Source organism: Ochotona princeps, chromosome 22 (genome assembly GCF_030435755.1).
Source record: "Ochotona princeps isolate mOchPri1 chromosome 22, mOchPri1.hap1, whole genome shotgun sequence".
Taxonomy (NCBI): Eukaryota; Metazoa; Chordata; class Mammalia; order Lagomorpha; family Ochotonidae; genus Ochotona; species Ochotona princeps.
The window spans coordinates 23423250-23439461 of record NC_080853.1 but is presented as its reverse complement, the minus strand read 5'-3'; the positions used below and the strand labels follow the sequence as shown (position 1 = coordinate 23439461).

The window sequence follows — 16212 nt, the reverse complement described above, 5'->3', positions numbered from 1 at the left end:
TGGGCTCTTGCTGCCCCTGTGGGAGCTGCAGCTTGAGTCCCTGGTTCCTGGCATTGGACCTGGCCCTGCCAGGGCTATCGTGGGCATACAGGGATTAAACCAGCAGCTGGAAGGTTCTTTCTCTTGCTGTCGCTCTTGTTTTGACTTCATTCTTTCTGTCTTGTTCTGCCTTTCAAATGAATAAAATTTTAAAAGGGAATTATCAAAAAAGATGGTCAAAATATTGTAAAGAAATAAATTCCTATAATTTCTATCAATCCAGATATATCTATTGATCCATTGCTGTATCTGGGTAACAGCACAGATTCAATGGAAGGAGAAAGGTAAATAAAACCTGGTTCCCTCTTTCTGTGCGATGACATTGTGTTGTGCCATATCATTAGAAAACAGCAGAATATGGGTCCTCAGAAAAGGGAGCCGAACTATCAGGAGACACAACAAAGGAGGCTAGAGTGATGAAGTCCAGGGAACATGAGCAACCCTAAACAGGTGGACGGCCTTTTGACCAGGTTAGAGTGGGAGAGGACAGAGGCAGCCAAGAACGGCTGTCAGGAGTCAGAACAAACCAAGAAACCCAAGCCCACCAGGCAGGGCAGCTTTCCTTGGGGCTGTGGATGCTGGAAACTGACGTCCACCAGATAGTCTCAGGCCATGGTTACAGCATCTGGCCCCAGTTCCATCTGTTTGGAATAGGACTGAGCTGGAGGAGACGAAAACCCTGCTGAGATTCAGAAAAAGGTGAGGGGAGTGGAGAGTGGGGGGGGTTAGCATGCAGGGAAGGTTTGAAGATGACTGATTAATGGTGGAGCCCACTCCCAAGGGAAGCAATTGAAAAGTAATTTTCCTCAATCTTATACATAATACAGGATTTTTCAGCTGTGACTTTTAAGTTTTCTTGGTTTTGTTTTCAGGTTTCTTGGTTTTGTTTTAAAGATTTTTAAATTTTTATTTGAAAGACAGATTTCCTGGGCCCAGCATAATGGCTCAATGGCTAAACCTTCATTTTGCATGAGCCAGGATCCCATATGGGTGCCAGTTTGTGTCCCAGCTGCTCCACTTCCCATCCGGCTCCCTGCTTGTGGCCTGGGAAGGCAATAGAGGGTAGTCCAAAGACTTGGAACCCTGCACTCGTGTAGAAGACCCAGAAGCAGCTTTTGGCTTCTGGGTTTGGATGGGTCCAGCTCCAGCCATTGCGGCCATTTGGGGATGAACCAGCAGATGGAAGATCTTTCTCTTTGTCTCTCCTTCTCTCTGTAGATCTAATCTGCCTTTCCAATAAAAATAAATTTCTTTTCTTCTTAATAATAATAAAAAGGCAGATTTACAGAGAGGAGAGACAGAGACTCTGAGATCTTGCATCTGCTGGTTCAGTGGCCACAATGGCTGAAGCTGAGGTAGTCCAAAGTCAGGAGCCAGGAACTTCCAGATCTCCCACGTGGGTGAAGGGTCCCAAGGACTTGAGCTATCCTCCACTGCTTTCCCAGAAGTGAGGCAGCCAGGGCTTAAACCAGTACCCTTATGGGATGCCAGCGCTGCAGCAGATTAGCCTGCAAAGCACTGCACCAGCCCCTTGTTTTGTTTAATGATCGTTACAAGTCAAGGAGTTTCTTGTGTTTCATTCTCGAAGCATCCCAAATAACCACAACAGCCAGAGGTGGCCCAGGTGTAAGACAAGAGCCAGAAAATCCACCCAGGTCTCTTACAGGAGTAGAAGGGACTCACGTACTGAGACAGCTTCAACAACTTTCCCAGGTGCCTTAGCTGGAAGCCAAATGCGAAGTGGAACTGCTGGGACTTGAACCAGTAGTAATATAGGATGCTGTTTTCACAAGCGGCAGTTTGATGCACTGTGACACAATGCATCATCTTGTTTTAAAAAGAAAAGAAATAAAGATATTGTTTCTATTAGAGTTTCAAACAACCAATCCGCTTTGAATTTTTCTAGTGTCTCCATTGGTGATGGGGGCAGGCAGGGGCAGGCAAGAGGAATGCCAAAGTAATAATCAAAAATAAGTTAGTGACAAAAATCTGTCCTTTTTAAAAGTGGAAGCAAGTAGTGTGGAAACAATGGTGTTACCCACTTTCTTGTAGCCCTTGACCCTTTGTGGCCTAATCAACTATGTTAACATTATCAAAATAAAAAATATATATATAAAGAAAAAAAAAAGTAGAAGCAAGTAGATGAGCTTTTCTAGTAGATTTCCTGAAGAAACGCAATGTTAACCAAAAATGAGTGCAGGAAGAAGCCTTGTGAACTCAGTCTACAGTATGCTTTTTGGACTCTAAAACTATTTGGCTTATCCATCATCATCCTATTATGGATACCAAAATGAAGAGTGAGTTGTTTCTCTGTGTTGAAATAAAAGCACGTTTATGGGCTAAACATCTCTTTTTGGATAAAATCTTAGAGGTGTATAAATTTTGAAGGTCTTCCAGAATATACTTGGTGATGAGTCGATTGCAGCTCTGAACTATTTACTTTTATCTCTGGGGTGAATGGCTAATTAAATAGTCCCATGTAATGATGTTTACCTGTGGGTCCCTGTGCTGTCAGCTGGAGTCAATCCCTTCTCTTGAGTCAACACAGCATCGAAGCTGCAGAAACTCGGGTTGTTCCCCTTGAGCCCAGAGGAGCCCTGCAGCACCTGTACGGCCTCTTAGGCAATTACATAATGGAGCTGTACACTTTTAGCTCTAAAAAATATGTGATTACTTCATGTGGAGAGAAATGAAATTAGTGCCTCATTGAAATTCAGAGTGCTGTAATATTGCTTTTCTCCCAAGTGATATGTCTTCCCTCGCGAGAGGACTGGGCCCCAGCAGAGCTGGGAACGTGCTCTCGTCAGTGTGGGGGTCCTGTCTCGCAGCAGAGCAACACGAGATCCGTTCTGGGAGCCTCTTCCCGGTGGTGCTCGGCCTGCTTCTCCTTGCCTGGCAAGAGCCCGTTTGGATAGTTTCCCTTGCTTTTCATGACCACACAAAGAAACTCCCTTCTTCTCCTTTAACTTAGGCCTAACTTAAGTGCTGATGCTTGGATGTCTCTTAAGTGCTTGGATGTCTCTTAACTACTTCATGTGTGCTGAAGGAAGGCTTCTGGGGAAGTCAGATTAATCTGTGTGTGAAGAAAGGTCAGCTCCTGGCTACCTTCTTGGTAGTGAGTTCCCTGCTTTTCTGTTTACAGAATGAAATGTAATCTTATCAAACGCCTTCACGTTCACCACCCATCCAAGAAATAGGCTGCTGTGTTTTTTTAAACACATAGGAAAAATAACATTGGAAACATTAAGAAAATTGCCTATGATTCTGCCATCTGTAATAAGCCTCATTTACATTATGATGTGTGATTTTGAACGTTTAATGTGTTGATGAACTTGTACATTGTTTGTTCTACATCATCCTGTAAGCCTCCCCAGGTTCCCAACTGCTGTCTCTAACGAAACAGGTGGATCATTCAGGTTTTTTCTAATTTTTTCTCTAACCAAAAACAAATATACAAAAAAGCCCCCAAAATAAAAATAAAACCTCAAAGAACACCCAGTTTTGTGAATAACCATTGTTATTTCCTGAGCATGACTTCCTGGGTGTGGGATTAGTAGGTCAGAAGGTGTGGTCATCCTTGAGCTTGACTGTACACCTGCATTCTAGCTCACCCCTGGTAGGGGCATTCATGTGGCCAGTAATGGATGTGCTCTGTAAAAGTCAATACTGTCAGCTTCTAGGAGACATCAGTTTGAGATGTGAAAATGACATTCAGTTATTTCTTGATCATTTGACCCTTGTGTTATAATAGGGGTCCAACGTTTTGCCTTATCTGTCTGTTGGCCATTTGTATTTCTCTTTTGATAATTGCTTATCCATGTTCTTTGTTCATTCTTCTATTAAATTAGTAATATTTTTATTACTGACTTGTAAGAACTCTTTTTATATAAATTTGTACATTTTGTTGCAATATTTTTAGCAGTTTGATCTTTGGCTTCCATCTTTAGTGCTTGTGTTTTGGACACAATATCTTTTCTGCTAATATCTTCATCCATTTTGCATTTAATATCACAATTGCTAAGTCTCTGGATGTACATTCGGAGCTTAGATGACCGTTGAGGTTCTTGACAGCCAAATGCATATTTAAAATTGCACTAGAATTGAACCAGTAATTCTAGGAATACTACTAAGTAGAATTCCTAGAATGTTTGATCTGCTGTAAAATCTGAACTGTGGAAGGAACAACATCAGTCATGTTGCATGCAGTGTGCACCTTGTGTGTGTCCCGAGAAGGTGGAAAGGTGCAGGCTTGGCTTACTGGTATGGACCTGGCTTCAGTGGCTGGATTGGTACAGTCTCCAGGTTCCCCTCCTGGGCTCCACATACTACAGTCCGAGGAAAGGATTTGTTCATAGCAGTGAAGGTAAGACGATCCCAGGCCATCTGTGAGCCCTGACAGAAAGCCCATGGCAAAAGCATTTTCCAGTGGCATGTTTCAGAAAACTAACTCCAGTTGGCAGAGTGCCATGAGACAATAGCCAAATCAGCTTGGGAACGCTTCTCCGTGTGCTGTTCCTCTGCAGGTGTGGGCCAGTGTCCTCAGCCTTTGACTGCAGGCTCCTTCAGAACATTCTTTAAGAATGTGGCGTGAAGGACTTTTCTGACTTTCTGAAAGTTGTTTTTGATTAGAAAACCAATGACTAGTCCTTCCATTCTGTCCCTGCTGGTTACAAACTTAGGTTATTACTGTTTTTAAAGATTTATTTGAAAGGCCCAGTTCCACTGAGAGAGGGAAATAGAATCTTCCATCCAACAGGGCCACTCCAGATGGCTGGGGCTGGGCCAAACTGAAGCCAGGAGCCAGGGGCTTCATCTAGGTTTCCCATGTGAATGCAGGGTCCATGCCCTTGGGTCATCTTACGCTGTTTTCTCCAGCACGTTAGCAGAGAGCTGGATTGGAAATAGAGCAGTCAGGACTGCAACCAGCATCCATATGAGATTCTGACACTGCAGATAGAGGTTTAACATGGTGCACCATGATACTTGCCTGGCCCCAAGGACTGAAAGCTGTGAATCTGTCTAATGTATGCGAATGCTGCAGTGAAAAGCTTCAGTAATCCTTTGACTAACTCATTCCTTTTTTTTTTTTTTTAAGATATTTTTATCTGAGAGGCAGATTTACAGAGAGAGAAGACATATAGATCTTCCATCTACTGGCTGCATTGGCCAGAGTAGGTCAGTCCAAAGCTAGGAGCCAGGAACAACTTCTGGGTCTCCCATGTGAGAGCAGGGTCCAAGCACTTGGGCCATCTGCTGCTTTCCTAGACCCATTAGAAGGGAGCTGGATTGGGCCCAGTGCGATGGCACAGTGGTTAAAGTCCTCACCTTGCACGCGCCGGGATCCCGTATGGTCACCTGGACCTGCTTCCCATCCAGCTCGCTGCTTGTGGCCTGGGAAAGCAGTCGAGGACGGCCCAAAGCTTTGGGACCCTGCACCCTCGTGGGAGACCCAGAAGAGCTCCTGGCTCCTGGCTTCGATTGGCTCAGCTCCAACCATTGTGGCCGCTTGGGGAGTGAATCATCGAAGGAAGATCTTCCTCTCTGTCTCTCCTCCTCTCTGTATATCTGCCTTTCCAATAAAAATAAGTAAATCTAAAAAAGAGGGGGGGAGCTGGATTGCAAGAGAAGCAGTGCCCATATGGGATGCCAACACTGCAGCCAAAGGCATAAGTGGCTATATCACAGTTCTGGTCTCCCATATCATTTTTTTTAACTGGTTTGTTTCAAAGGAAGAGTTGCAGAGACAGAAGGTAGGGAAGAGAAAAGAGAGAGAGAATATTGGTTCACTCACCCACACTGACATCTTGGGCTGGGGCAGCCTGACACCAGGAGTCAAGAACTCTATCCAGACTCTTTTAGGTGTGTGGCTCGAATATTTGAGCCATCTTCTGCTGCTTTCCTAGGCCCCTTAGCAGGGAGCTGGATTGCAAGTAGAGCAGGCAGGACTTGAGCTGGTGCTCACATGAGATGCTGGCATCACAGTCATTCACCCAGCTTGCTGTGCCGTAACATCAACTACTTTGTTCTTAAAAACACGTGATAAGACAGTGGCTGCTGGGAGGTCATATCAAGAAATTATGAAGCTTTCACTGTGTGGATATTGTCAGTCTAAGAAAAGGAAAAGTATAGCTTTAAAGCTATAGAATTGCAGTCACTTCTTTCTGTTCATATTTTAAAATGCTCTTCATATTATTGAACATAGGCTAGATCAGGAAGAGTGGAGACACCCAAATCATTCCTTATCAGAGCAAGCACACTGCCAGCTCAGAGATGGCAGTTCAAGTTCAAGGATGTGATATCTGCATTTCTCCTCTCTTCCTCGGTGGATTCTGAAAGCACGTGCAGGGCAGTGTAGTGGTCTTTGTGGGCAACTGGAATGAGGGCTGGACAGCAGCTGATAAGGGGGACTAACCTTGGCATGGGCTTCAAGGGCAGGACCCTGTGCCTCAATCCCAGACTACAGAAAGGAAGACACTGAGCAGGTCATCCCTCAGAGAGTTCCTACAACTGTCATCAGGTCCAGGGACTAGTTTCAAAGTAAGGAGAAGCCCTGGCTGTAAGAACTGGACCACGGGAATGTCCAAGACTGACTTGATGCCAAGCCCTTTGGTGAGAGAGGCTAGAATTCCTTAGATTTCTCAGTCAGTGGTGCCAGCTTGCGGCGTAGACTTTGGGTCTGGGAGGCCAGCCCATCCCAGTGAGGGCAGAAGACTTTCATGGAAGTCAGGCCCAAAAGCAGTGGCCTGGAAGTATCTTAAATGCCAAGCACACAAGGCTGGATTCTTAACCTGCTTTGAGGAAGGGTTATTCTCTTCCCATTGTTAACTAAATGGTCGCATCCTTACCACTTTGCTACTTGTGCTAAAGACAACCTGTGGGGCTTTGTCCAACTCTGTACCTCATTCTAGTGCGTCATCTCTTGTGTCTGTTTTCCAAAGGGTGGCTTTGCCTGTTTGTCAGAGAGCAGTGGAAGATCACCTCCACCACCACCAAGACCACCTCTCCAGTTGCCTGGGTAGACCGCAGCTTCTCATTAGGAAGTAAGAAACAAAGGGAAAACCAGAAGGAATAACCAGTAGTTCTCTACCAGAGCTTGTCTTTACTCACATGTCTTTATTCGTCAGGGAAGAAGTGCTGACCTGGAGGAAGATGGCTGTGTGCTACCCCATGTCCTGTTAACTGACTCCTTTTTCTACGAGTGTGGCCCTCAGCTTCCAAAGTGCATCCTTGGCTGAATCCCAGACTTTAGAATAAGGCCAGTTATCTTTTTGTTAGGTGAATTCTCCTGAGCCACAGTTTTTCTGCAGTCTTCCTGTTTGTGGCTAATACAGAGGTCTTTTCTAGGAAAATGAGGGTACTGTGAGGTCACGTTTCCCCAGATCTCTGTCTCAGTCCAGACCAACTCTATCTTACCCGCCTGGAATACGGGTTTCACACAGTGAGAATCTAAATCTTTCCTTCACAAGAGGCCATGGGCTCTGACTTTTATTATGTCTGAGTGGGGATAGCGCAGCCCGCAGTATCCGAGGGAGCCACATCTCCCAAACACACTTCCCAAGGTGAAGAACGCTGCTGCATCACGGGAGAGTCGGTCCTCACCAATGTATTATTGAGACTGTAAATTGTTGTAAAGAATTAAACTGTGCTGGAAAATAACCAGATGTTATTTCATCTTGATGACATTTTAATTTCAGTTAAATGTCAGGAAGCAAATTAAATCCCAAGGCAAGCTTAACCTAACATTATATTTGAAGGCTGGGTCTTGAAGGCCAAGGGAAATGCGGCTGTAGTTTGTTTTTATTTCTTTGTGCTTCCTTTGAAACACTGTAGGCAACAGCATTCTTGAGAGAAGCTTTTATGGAAGAGTGTGCCGATGGGTCCTCTATTCACAGCACTGACTCATCCTGCAGCTTGCCACCAATTCTGAATGACGATCCTGGAAGAAAGGAAGCAAAACGCCCTCTGGAGCTGCCTGGTGTTCACACAAGGGAACAAGGTGACTTGTTAAAGGGCCTGTCCACAGCCAAGTGGCCCTCAGCATCAGTGCCACCTCCTCTGGCACGACGTGTACCCATAAAATGCTGCCGACTAGAGACCACCTCTGTCTGTAACATGCAGAGTGGGCTGTGTGTTTTCCCACCTTCCGGTAGATGCCTGTGTGTGTGCTCATTCAGTCTGGCAAGGGGAAACCTGGCTTCAGGTCTGTAGTGGTGCTGAACCTCTAGTAAAATAAGTGTTAATAAAGTAGGAAATTCAGCTGCACAAAGGGAAAGGAGACCCCAGTAAAAGGATTTCATAATGATTGTGGAGTTTTGCTGTCACTCATATTTTAAACATGCTTTTTTACGGTAATAGAACCTTATCCATGTCTAAAGAGAAAGCAATGAATTTATTCCTAAAAAAAATGAATAGTCAGTTTTTGGCATTCAGAAGCTGTGTCTGTGTCAGCATTACTGGTGGGACACGCCTGGAAACCAGCCCGGTGGTATTTCCAGGAAACCAGGAGTTGCTCAGGAAGGATTCAGATGTCAAACTCAGTGTCCAAGCTGGGAGACTCGTTCAAGTCCCACTCGCAGCTGACAGACATCAGTGTTTCTGCTTGAAAGCAACCCAGAGAGACGTTATTTTTTCAAATAGTCTAAATTTTATTATCACCAAGTCACAATGCAGATCACAGCATGTACCCCTTAAAACAGTAACAAACAAAACTACATGCGTGGAGAAATCCTTGTACGGAGTCACAGTGGGTCAACAGAGAGAACGGTCACGGTGTCCAAAGGTCCTGGAGCCTGCTGGGTAGGCTGCCCCCAGGCTTGAGGGGGCATCTTCTGGTTTCAGGCAAGGAGAAACCTACAGAGTCATAATCGTCATTTACCACCCCCCAGGAATCTCTTGGTTACTTCCTCCTGGGGAGGTTACAGCATACGTCCCTGCTGCCTCCCTGCCTTGCCTGAGTCATTAGGAATTACAGCGGACAGTTACCTTGCGGGAGGAAGGGTCAGCGGCTGGGCCACCCTGGCAGACACACGGGCTGCAGGGGCAGCAGGGAGTGTTCTGGTGCCCTGGGCAGAGTGGGAAGGAAGGGACAGCCCAGAATGTGACTGGCAACCCGGGGTCTTCGGCGCAGGGGTGGAGGTAACATAAGTCTTAGAACTGGCTTCCTTTTAGGAATAGCCGACTTTCAGATAAGAAAGAAACTAGCAAAACAAAATAAAACAAAAAAGCAAACCAAGAAGCTGAAGAGTAAAAGTAAGAATAGCAGCTAAAAACCCACAGATCAATTCCATAATTTTGAAATATGCTTTCTTGCTGTTTGATTTTTAGAAGTTTCAAGTGACTGTGGAGATGAAAGAAAGGAAGACAGCATGGCCGCGGCAGTCCCAATCACAGGTACGTGTCCCAGTGCCTGAGCGTTTCAAAAAGCAACAACACAAAAGATTGATCTTACTTATTTGAGAGGCAGAGTTACAGAGAATGGGAAAGAGGTCTTTGATCCTGATTCACTCCTCAAATGGCCACAGTGGCCAGAGCTGAGCTAGGCCGAAGGGGGAAACCAGGAGCTGCTTCCAAATTGTGCCTGTCGTGAAGCAGTTGGTATTCAAACCAGCACCCATGTGGGATGCTGGCAGTACAGGTGGCAGCTTAATCCTGTATGCCACAGTGCCAACCCCAGTCATTTTTTTAAAAAAATCATTTATTTGAGAAGCAGAGAGACAGGGGCGGAGAAAGGGAGCTCCCGCCTGCTGGGTCACTACCCAGAAACTGCAGCCAGGCCTCCTCAGTGGGGGCAGGAGCCCAGGTACTTGAAGCATCACAGCACTCTGCAGAAGCTGCAGGCAGGCCAGTAATGGGACCCAAGTACTCCACTGTGGGATGCAGGTGCAGGCTGGTGGCGTGTGGACCCTATTAAGTAAGCCTATTCAGCTGCCACCTGCAAGCAGGAGATGAGTCACAGGAGCTCACTATAACCCGATGACTAGACCTGTTGAACTCCTGATGGCATGGCATCCATGTACACCTGCAAGCATCTTCCGCCACCCAGCCTTTCTGCACCTGCATTGATATAGAGCTCCCCAGGAACAGCCGCAGATGCTTCTGATCAGACTCTTCTCTCCTCTATTAGTCGAATATGTATCATTAAAGTAAGATTGCTGGGGCCCGGCATGGTAGCCTAGTGCCTAAAGTCCTCGCTTTCAAAGCACCTGGATCCCATATGGGTGCCAGTTCTAATCCTGGCAGCCCTGCTTCCCATCCAGCTCCCTACTTGTGGCCTGGGAAAGCAGTCAAGGACGGCCCAAAGCTTTAGGATCCTGCACCCATGTGGGAGACCTGGAAGAGGCTCCTGGCTTCAATTGGCTCAGCTCTGGCTGTTGCAGTCACTTGGGGAGTGAATCATCGGATGGAAGATCTTCCGCTCTGTCTCTCCTCCTCTCTGTATATCTAACTTTGCAATAAAAATAAATAAATCTTAAAAAAAAGTAAGATCACTGGTGGGGGCAGGCAGGGCCAGGCAGAAGCTTGCTCGTGCCTCAGTCACCAAGCCTGTGCGATGCAGCAGTTTAAAAACCTCAGGTTTCATCAAGACTGATTGAGATTTTCACATATATGCTAGGCTGGCTTAGATGGAATCTAAATTATACCATTACCTTGTTTCGTTGTAGAATATCAACAGCAGCAATTAGTATTCCAAACAGCATTCTATTTGTTGTACATCTGAATTTGCTAATACCTTATTTTGTAAAGCGCTATACTACTTCATTATAAATTCAAAGGTCTGACTTTAAATATTTATACCAGTAAACACGCCATTGCCCGGAGGTCCCAGAGGCATGCACCTGCAGCTGTGGTGGTTTGGTTCCTGTTGACAAGCAGAGAAGAATGGCATGCTTTAAAGGCAATTCAGTCGTTGGCATGAGGGCTAATTCTGTAAACTCATGTTTCTTGTGATGAACTCTGGTTTATAGTAAAGCAGTTATGTATGTATTAGGCATTGCCCAAGCCCCAGTGGGAGGTGTACGTTATCTGTGTCTTTATGATTGGTAAAGAACAGTCAGCGGTTGATGACTTATGTAAGGGGTAAACATTTCACTCCACATTACAAATGTTTTCTGTTCTCTTAAACATTTTCCCAGCAATAAGTGTATTGAGTTTTTATTTTTCATTTTGAGGAAAAACTTCATAGGTTCTTTCTTGATAATTTTTGAAGATACCAAATTGTGGATAACTAGAGAATCATTTGAATACTTTCCCCTTTCATTGACTTTTGAATGTAGAAGTACCTGGTGGCTCCCAAATTTATTTCCATCAGAATATAAAAGCTTGTTGAGTAGAACCCAGAAAGTGTCCTGGTTGCCCATTCTCTCCCAGTCTTGTCTTTGTCTGATCTTCCTTGTCATTCCTTTCTGTGAGTAGCTAAGTCTCTCCAAAGCCAATCATGGACTTTGTTTATAAGAGAAGATATCACTGGGCCCGGCGGCATGGCCTAGCGGCTAAAGTCATCGCCTTGAAAGCCCCGGGATCCTATATGGGCGTCAGTTCTAATCCCAGCAGCTCCACTTCCCATCCAGCTCCCCGCTTGTGGCCTGGGAAAGCAGTTGAGGGCGGCCCAAAGCTTTGGGACCCTGCACCCGCGTGGGAGACCCAGAAGAGGTTCCTGGTTCCCAGCTTCGGATCGGCGCGCACCGGCCTTTGCGGCTCACTTGGGGAGTGAATCATCGGACGGAAGATCTTCCTCTCTGTCTCTCCTCCTCTCTGTATATCTGCCTTTCCAATAAAAATAATAAATAAATCTTAAGAAAAAGAAGATATCATTAAATACCAAGCTTTCAAAGCTTCCTTTGCTGTATGCAAAAAAGGTGGGTGCCATACCTAGAAGTAGTGAGCACTGTTTGCCATGAAAATTTGAAAAGAAATTGTCCTTTCAGCAACCTGCCATCCAAGTGTAGAGTTGGCAGTTTAAGAAATGAATGTTTTGTGCCTGTTTTAACCAAAGCATCAAACATGTAAAAATAATAATAATATGGGAGATAGAAAAAGAAACTTTGCAAAGTCACGGACTTTGTCCGACCAAGCATTACGATTCTGGCCTTGTACCGTGCCCGTATCCTTCGCTGTCCCCCAGCCATGCACTCTCCGTTGAAGTTCACGTTTAATAGTCTTGGGTACCTACACTCTGCTTAATACTGTTGCTGCGTCTGTTGCTGCTGCTAAGTTCTTAACTATAACCTTTATATTAAATTGTTGTATCTTTGATAGAATTATTTGGAAATTTGATTTTTTATAGGATAAAGCAAGTATGATTTAAGATAAAGTCTCTCTGTTGTAGATCCCCCTTGGTGTATGTACACTAGTTGTACACTAGTTGTGTTTGTATTGGATACTTCCTCCTAGAATATTCCAAAGACCAGGGATATTTCTGAATCTGTCCCGTGAGGAGTTGAGGAGCTCCAGCAGTTGGCTTCATCCAACAGTGTCGATGCGTTCTGCTCCCTGCTGTTGCTCCTCCCCACTGAGCAACTATATTGGGAAAGCAGACATACTCCCTGACAGGGTAGTCTTCACATTTAAGTGAGATCACATGTGTGCAAGTGCCTACCAGATACTAAACACTCATACGTAGTGTTCGTGATGTGTAAAAATCATATTGTGAACAATACAAGTGTTAACCTTCTCTGTTGGCCCTCACATTCCCTAGCATTGCCAGAGCAGTAACATCTGGTTTAAAGGAGCCTCGCAGAGCAGACTCAGGGAGGAAAAGACATGGGGCACATGGGGACGCATTATTATAGAAAAGTAATTCCAGCCCAGCACAGAGTGTCTCAGTGGCTAAATCCTTGCTTTACAAGTGCCAGGATCCCAAGTGGGCATCAGTTTGTGTCCTGGCTCCTCCTTGTCCCATCTAGCTCCCTGCTTGTGGCCTGGGAAAACTTTAGAAGATGGCCCCAATGCCTTGGGACCCTGCACCCACATGGGAGGTCCAGGAGAATCTCCTGGCTTCATAAATAAAAACAAAAAATAATCCTGAGACAATCCCCCAAAGGGCATCTAGGTACCTTCCATTTGTTTTCCGGAGTTGGAGTAGCCACAGGGGTCCAAGACTTGCCCAAGTGGGGTACTGCTGCGATTTCTCCAAGACAGCACTTCCTAACAGTTCTGCTCAATTAGCTTCTGCTAGAAGTTTCCACTTGAGAACACAGCTGATGCTCTGAATTCAGAAGGGTGCTTATGTTATCCAGAAGGAATCTTGAAGGGAGTTTCATGATACTTTCGCAATTTCTAATTTATGTTATGAGAAAACCCTTAGAGAAAGAATGCTAAAAAAGTTGTTCCAGAGATTCTTACTGGTCAAGACCTGATGTCCCTCCCTGTGAGTACTGTCATGGCCTTGGTCTTACCCTTGTGTGTATCCACCACAGGGCACATGGTCTCCAGGCACGGATGAAAGTCCTGTCTCACAGTTGGTAATGTTGCCCACATGTGTTCTGTCCATTGAACAAAGGTATATTTTGATGCCAAACCTTGCCTGTGTAATCTATTACATTTTGAAAATGGAATCAGTACTAGTAATAACCAAGAGACAGTAGTAAACAGTCTGTGGACATGCTTTGGGAATTAGATTTTTTCAAAAGTTGAATGGGTCACCAGCTTTCAGTACAATAAAGTTAAAATTCAGTGTTTTCTGATTACATCTTTTTGCAACCCTGCCCCGCTTCTCGATGAGTTTGCTATTTAAGAAGGCTTCAGGTTGCTGTAGTGTAACTATGCACAAGTGCTGTGATTGAAAGCTCTTGTCAAAGCTGCTGTTGCCCACAAGTGCCCTCCTTTGGTGTGGGGCCTTTCTGCAGGTCTGTTTGCTTTGCAGCCATTTCAAAAGAGAGAGAGAAAGAGCTTGGGATTAAATCCAAGGTAGGCACAACACATTGAAAACTCTGAAGTTCCACTGTTTTCAGAATGCTGAGGGCCCTGGGGGTGACCTGTGAATGACACAATAGCTATTTTTTCAAGGATTTATTTATTTAAAAAACAGAGTGACAGAGACAGAAAGAGAGAGATCTTCCATCTTCTGGTTTACCCCCCAGCTGGCCACGATGGCGGGGCCCAAATCCAGCAGTCAGGAGCTTCAGCGAAGTAGCCCGTGTGGGTGCAGGGGCCCAGAGACTTGGAGCATGCTCCACTGCTTTCCCAAGTACACTATCAGGAAGTTGGGTTGGAAGTAGAACAGCTGGGACTCAAATCAGCACCCATGTGAAATGCTGGCATCGCGGGCAGTTTTTTAACCAATTAGGTCATATTGCCAGCCCCTCTTATTTATAAATATTTGAGGGACTGCCATATGCAAGGCAAAACATCTAAAACAGGATGCAGCTGAGTTTCAAAAGAATTTTCTAGATATTTATTTTAGCCAAACCATGCTAAGTGCTTTCCAGGATGAGATTCTGTGCTAGATGTCTGAGCATTTGGGAACTATGGCTGTCTTAGAGGGGTGGCGTCAAAGAAATTCTTATTTCTGAGACCTCTGCTATTCCTTCTAAGGCTAGATTTTAATTCTCATTTTGGACTGATGTGATCTAGTGTGTGAACGAGCTTTAGCCTTTATTTCTCTTTCTTATTTGTTTATCACCCCAATGCATAGATCTTCCTGGCAAAAGACCCATCCCTAAAGCCTTCCTCAGGGTATTTGCTGTGACAGTCACTATAGAAAGTGAGTTTTCTGTGCCGAGATTTACGTAGAAACCCTGTGCATGTACACCCATTCCAACCACGATAACTATCCCACAGCCCGTGTGATGGGTTGTTTATGCAATCTGCCCAATTTAATATTCAAATCGTTCTCACTAAAGAAGCCAGGTAGAAATCAAAAATGAATTGTGTAGGTTTTATGTATATAGATCATATGTCATTTGTGTGGGACAGCAAGAGATTAGTCCCAACCTCCCAGTAAGCTTCAAATCTCCACAGTAGCCTTACAGAGTAAATATCGGTAACGTGCCCTGCCTCAGTGGAGCACAAGCTCAGAAAGTGTGTGTCCAACCCAGGAAGCCATGTAACCAGGTGATGGATCCAGAATTGAACCCAAACTTTAGAATTTGAGCTCCAGACTCCTTGTGTTGCTGCACTCTGCTGCTTCTCTCCAGGAGGCAGCTGTATCAAGATGCGCTCAGTTGAGCTTCAGTTTATATCACAGGAGAAAGTCAACTCTGCAAAGAGGTGTTGAGAGCAAGATGAAAGGGTTGTAGTTATATCTTCTCTTGGGCAAAGCTAGCAGACGGGTGGCACGGGAACTTGCAGATTCCTGAGTGGGGCAGGCCTGAGTGCAGCCAGGCCTCTGAGGGCCTGCACAGCTGGCAGGGCCTTCCAAGGGGTGCTTCCCTGAAACCCACGGGTCAGGAGGAGAGTGATGCTTCCTCAGACTCTCAGAGTCCCCCTTGGACACTCATCCCCACAGTGCAAGTCAATTGGCATTTACACCAAACCTGCTTTTCAGTATTAAATGAGTTTTAGCAAATGACACGTTTATACTGAATGTCATAAAAGTCCAGCACCCAGCATAGTACCTGGCACACAATGGGCACTTAATATGCAATGAGTGAATAAAATTGGTAATATTACAGTTTCCTTAAATGCTTGTTGATTCGGGCCAGAATACTGTCTCAGCCATTCACTCCACCAGTACTTTTCCCACCCACGTGCCCATCCTGGCAAAACCCATCTCCTTAAGCTCCATGTGAAAAGGGCCCTCGGCTTTTATCTCAAGAGGATTAAGCTTCTAAGAATGTCCATTCAGCCTCTCATTCTTTTGACACCAATTCTCTTGGTCAAGCTGTATTGAAAGTGGTTGCCTGACTGTGCTATTCCTGACTGATAGTCTTTGCCAAGCTGAAACATTCAAAGTCATGCTAAGACGGCCTTTTAGAATCTTTCCAAGAGGTCAGTGTACATTTTAAGGGTGCCATTTGGAGTGCTGGACAGTGTTTTCCAAAACATTATTGCTTAAGTTTTACACCAGCTTGGAAAAGGCAAAAACACTGGTAACTGCGTTTGTCCTGCGAGAAAAGATGAGAGTGACAACTTGGGGCCACAAAGTCCAGGGCTTAATACCCTTTCTACCTCAGGTTTTAGTGAGAGTATGCCTGTCCCAGCTTGTGCAACACCAAGGGAACCACTGTGTATCCA

General features: G+C 45.2%; 1 protein-coding gene across 1 annotated transcript in view; it reads left to right on the top strand.

Moving 5' to 3' along the window:
- KIZ (kizuna centrosomal protein) overlaps positions 1-16212 on the top strand; it is a 74949-nt gene that overhangs the window by 43586 nt on the left and 15151 nt on the right. Inside the window, exons 8-9 of the mRNA XM_058679425.1 lie at positions 7870-8035; positions 9364-9429. Of these exons, the coding sequence (XP_058535408.1) occupies positions 7870-8035; positions 9364-9429 (232 nt within the window). The remainder of the gene's footprint in view (positions 1-7869; positions 8036-9363; positions 9430-16212) is intronic.